Genomic DNA, 5,185 nt, shown 5'->3' on the forward strand with positions numbered 1-5,185 from the left:
TTGGAAGTTGAAAAACGAATTGTTTCTCGTTATTTTTACAACAAAGTAAAGAACGCTTTTGATTTTTATAATTTTAAACTAAAAATATGAGTACGATACCAAAATACTTTTTGAATTAGTTTTATGGCAACAAACGCAATATATTCAAAGTCAATCTCGATAAACATTAAGTAACTCCAAAAAATTAGTTGATAGCCAAAAATAGATCACATAGCCTTATGGTCAAAGCATCTACCTTTTAACAAATCAAGATAAATCCTAAAAATATTTCTCTTGTTAAATGCAGTCGAAAACACGAGTACTGGTGAACAATCTCAATTTAAATGATTAGAAGAAAGTGGTCATAAAGAGGAGTCCAGTAAAGCAAGATTACGAAATACATTATTGGATGTGTGTGAAAAAAGTTTCACATGGGAAGTAGAAAAAAAAAGAAGAAGAGAAGTTACTTATAAAGAGTTAAATACTCTTAATGGTATGAGAGTTTTCGGGAAAAGTCGGCAGCCCTTAGCCCGAAGCGGACAATATCACACACCGTTTTAACCGAATATCACAGCTAATGATTTGGCAAGACGAGTATAAGAGTGAATTTGGGGTATTCAATGCTATCTTAGGCACATTTAACCTATATGAGTATTCTGTAGAGTTGATACAAACATCAATTGGAATTTTGAACTGGCACTTCATTTCTGGAGAAGAATAAATAATCAGCAACACAAATCTGCTATCAGATATACATGATAAATGCACTTTGTTAGAATAACTACCTCATCTCTGAGACCAATACTGTTCTGAAAAATGAACTCAGTTGATCTTCTATGCAACATCGCAGATGCATATAACGCACGAAATGAACTCCTGAGAGAATATGCATGTCCTAATCTGAATCAGTAAGCAGTAACTGTGTAAGCTCAGCTCACTCTCATTCAGTCACAGGCACAGCTCATCTATAAATACACAACAACTAACGAAGAGGAGTATCGTAAAATATTCCATTATCTCGATCTTTCTTCTCTCTTCACTTTATTCTTTCCTCTCCACTTCTCTTCTTTTCTGTCTTTTTCTTTTCTTCTCAAAGTAATCCTGTAACTTGGGAAAGATCATCGAGATACACATCAGCATACCGTAGTTTTATTTTGGTTCATTTCCGTGGAATATCAATGGACTACTCCTTGTCTTGCATCGTTCTGCAAACTTGAGATCATTACAGAAAATATTTTGAATATCTGGGAAATCGTGAAATGCTCATGACATTTGGACAAAAGTTTTACCCGCCATTCTTGTCCTTCAACTATGAATAAGACCAAACTTGCTAGGTTTGAGACTTGGGATATCAACTATCATTATCGGAGTTAGTCTTCTGCAAGAAGCTTTCTTTTCGTCAAGTGCAAAAGCAGATTCTGCCATCAGTGATTGCTTTATTGATTCATGAACATAGGTTCTCTCCCTTACTAAACTCCTTTATAGAATGGCAGCCTTTCCCCGACTGCTAGTTTTGATTTCTAGCTAAGCGGCAGAAGCATTCAGTACTTGAGGTTGTTCCAAGTGTATAGTGAAGAGAACTTAGTCAGCAGCAACTCTCAAAAAGTTTCACACTGTCAACCGCCAAGAAGATGAGCCCTTAAACTCAGATATTCTAAAGAAGTGGCAGAAGCATTCAGTATCTGATATCATTTCAAGTGAACAAGTTAAGAGAACTGAACCGGCTGCAACTCTTGAAAAGTTTTGCATATCAACATCCAAATTGATAATCCAATAGACTGTCAAGTTGGAACGATTAGAACTCGAGGAATTATGATATTTGTGATACTTGAAGCTGGTTGAGCCTGCTAAACCAAATTGAGTGCAAAATCATATGGAACAGATCATATCTAGACGGTGTAGAGTTCCACAGAAAATGCTTCTGTAACATCTTGACATTATTCTGCATGGCCTGGTAACGTCTCAGAGGTATACTTAATAAAATTTCCTTTAGCCTAGGAATATCTTTCTCAGCAACAACCAAAGAAAAAGAGCTCCAGTTAAGAACTTCGTTAAATGGAAGGGCAAAATCATCAGCAATGATAACTGGAACACACTCATAATATATCGCCTCTACAATCCTCGGGCTGTTAACTTCGTAACCCATCGGACAAAGGCAGAACTTGCTTGATTTCATGTGTTCGGAATAAGACATAACTCTTGAGACTCTATGGGGTAAAGGCCCATAAATTTTTATGGATTCATCTTTGTCCTTCCAATACTTAAGAAGTTTGGGACGGACCGGACCGTGCATATTTCCAGCAAAAAAGGCAAGAATCGGGCGTTGTGACACTCTTTTTCCGCCAAGGTTTCTAAGCGGCCTCCTGGGATTCCTTATGGTGGTTTCCGGAAGGGAAACATCCTTCCCATTAACAAATATTCCTTCAGATATATCTGCATTGCAGAGAGCTTTTATAGTGTTTCTACTTAGCTCCTCATGATCCTTTAGCGTGTAAGGTCCCTGTAAGAATATTTTAAAACATGGGGTAGTTAGAAGACATAAAATACTCGTTAATCTAAAACAGAAATGTTCCAACACTTTCAGAAAAATAACTTTGACACTTTTACTTCTATCGTAAGCTCTTTTGTTTTATTGTATGTCAGTCTAGTCATATTGTTTAATCAACTAGTTCCATATTTTTAAATTTCTAGCTTCTTTTATTAAACTAAGTCCAACTCCCCAGCCTTAGAAAGCAAATTTAAAAGCTTAGGTAAAAAGATTAATGCTCATGAAAGAACTGTAGCGCAGAGACGATATTGATATACATACATACCCAATCATGGCAAGCAACAAGGAAGTGATTTGACCCACGTGTCCGGTTCCAGAAAGGATACTTCGCAGCTAGCATGTTCACGTAGTCCCGTAGGAACACCGATAATGGCTTAAGGTTATGTGAGTTAGGCACGTATAGTACCCTTTGTAACTGACGTGCACTATATGGAAGATAGAATAGGTGAGCCTTTTCCGGGTCCCGTGTCACAAAATGGCGGCTTTCTTCCATCAGCTTCATGAACCATCCCTCTGATGAATAAATTCCTCTAAGATAAGGTTGATGAAAAATAGGCCTTTTCCCTTCTTTGTAAATGTAAACTTTGAGTATAAGCTCCATCAACTCATAACTCCTGGAATGTCAACCTAATTGTGTTTAAAGAAAAAAACTAATTTTGAAAACAGAGAAACAGATTACAAAGATAAGCTTAATAGAGAAAGCTTCAATAGCCAATGGTTGCCAGTCAATGTACAGAAAGCACAATCTGAAGTCATAATAACATTTACAACTGTATCTCACTAGACTTGGCCCAAGCAGTTATATAATAGTGGGTAGAGAGACTTTTGAATTGCTAATATATACGATATATTCATTTAACAACTCTAACCAATATTTTAGTTTCTGCTATGACCTACAGGTTGAAATTCATGAAAACTTCAATTTCTTGGTTTCCATATAAGATTCTTGATTAATGACATGTCAGCTACTGCTTTAACAACTAGACCTTGCAAATCAGGAAACCAGAATGACGTCATGATTGTTAAGCTTATTGACAGTGGGGATTGTTAAGTACTCGATTTTAGATTCATAAACGAAAATATGTCATATCTGAGTATATATTCCAGAAAACGAAAACAAAAACACAATCACTCTGTAATGTCATATCGAAGGATATCATCATAACCAAGAAAATAAGCTATCTAAAACAATAATCAAATACCTCTTAAAGGCAGATACATTCCTGAACAGAGGAGTATGCAAGCCCTGATCATCTCTAACTAGTGGGGCATTCTCAATCTCTCTTCTGGCATATGCAAGTGCCTCATCCGGAGTCAACGATGCTATGTATCTCTGGAATATCAATTACAGTACAAAGAACAAGATATAAGAAAGATAAACTAATTTACCAGTAATAGTCCTAAGGAATATAACACAAAAGAAAACTTACTGGCAAGTTATTGGACACATTTCTAACAGGTGGAGGGGAAATAAATTTATCAACTGCAGTGACATGCTTCCTATGTTTCCCCTGTCTCGAAACTTGCTCTTGTTTTTCCAGAACTTGCATTCTTTGACTTAATCTGTCGGTAGAGTTGATTGAAACAACTAGGGGGGCATGCTGACTAATATTGAACCAGTTATCTCTCGCCGGAAGTTCCCTTAATTTCTTTTCATGGTTCGAATTTCGATAAGATGAAACATCCAATGATGGAAAGAGACTCCATTCAGTCAGAGGATGAGGAAGTGTAGAAATTTGAACTACAACCCTAAACAGTGTCAGAATAGCACCAATGAAGAAGAGCTTCTTCCAGTCAATTCTGAACAACAGAACAACAAGTATTGGCCGCAACAATTTCCTCATCTTCGTCAGCAGATAAAAACTCTTGCCTCTATGAAAAAAATCTGATCTTGTAGCTAAAATAAGAGATACATTTGCATATCCATTTTCAGACCCTTAGGCATCCTAAAACAGTCATCCCCTACTCCTCCAACAAGTTTCGACGCTCAAACACGGAGATCTGTGAAAGAAATTGTTAAGCTGAAACAAAAATTTGGGATACTATACTATCTAGAAGATGAAATATTACAAATTTTCAGCTACAGACAGACAATAATCCACTGAACCAACTGTTCAAAATGCAGAAATAAAACTAATTTAAGCTAAAAATCCAAGTGCAAAGGGCATATCTGGATACATTGTTAATGTAGATATCTGTTAATTAGCAGATTTGTAGTAGAACCTAAATTATGTTATTGTCCTCTGTTAATTAAGTTATTGTTCTCTCTGAAAGAAAGAAAAGGAAAGGAAATAGCAGCTACAGAAGATAAAAAGTATTTGTTGAAAACTTCTAATCAGTTTCTGTTAACAGAGACAGGAATTACTCACCTAGTGATTCATTCGTCATTCGTCACGGTTTAAGTTAAGAAGTTTGCACTTTCTATTAAAAGAAAGTAATTCCTTGTCACTTAGAACAAGAGTTACAAAACAACAACAAACCCAGTATATCCCAACTGGTGAGGTCTGGGGAGGGTAGTCTGTACGCAGACCTTACCCCTACCTAATGCAGGTAGATCACTTAGAACAAGAGTTCTATTACATAAATAAGATTGCCACAAGCAAACCAATCATTTGAAAATATTACAACACAAACAATTAGTGATACATACAAACCACC

The 5,185-nt window shown here is 36.2% G+C and overlaps 1 protein-coding gene across 2 annotated transcripts in view; it reads right to left on the reverse strand.

The window, feature by feature from the left end:
• LOC109234119 (probable glycosyltransferase At5g25310) overlaps positions 419–5,185 on the reverse strand; it is a 6,016-nt gene continuing 1,249 nt past the window's right edge. Inside the window, exons 2-5 of one of the 2 annotated variants that reach the window (XM_019399970.1) lie at positions 3,958–4,528; positions 3,730–3,860; positions 2,793–3,141; positions 419–2,479 (exon numbers count right to left, since the gene is read on the reverse strand). In XM_019399970.1, coding sequence (XP_019255515.1) covers positions 1,790–2,479; positions 2,793–3,141; positions 3,730–3,860; positions 3,958–4,371 — 1,584 coding nt within the window. In that variant the 5' untranslated portion in view covers positions 4,372–4,528 and the 3' untranslated portion in view covers positions 419–1,789. Of the gene's footprint in view, positions 2,480–2,792; positions 3,142–3,729; positions 3,861–3,957; positions 5,176–5,185 lie in introns of those variants that run through there. The other variant, XM_019399971.1, reaches the window with a different exon arrangement.

The sequence above is a fragment of the Nicotiana attenuata genome, chromosome 11 (assembly GCF_001879085.1).
Source record: "Nicotiana attenuata strain UT chromosome 11, NIATTr2, whole genome shotgun sequence".
In the NCBI taxonomy this organism is placed as follows: Eukaryota; Viridiplantae; Streptophyta; class Magnoliopsida; order Solanales; family Solanaceae; genus Nicotiana; species Nicotiana attenuata.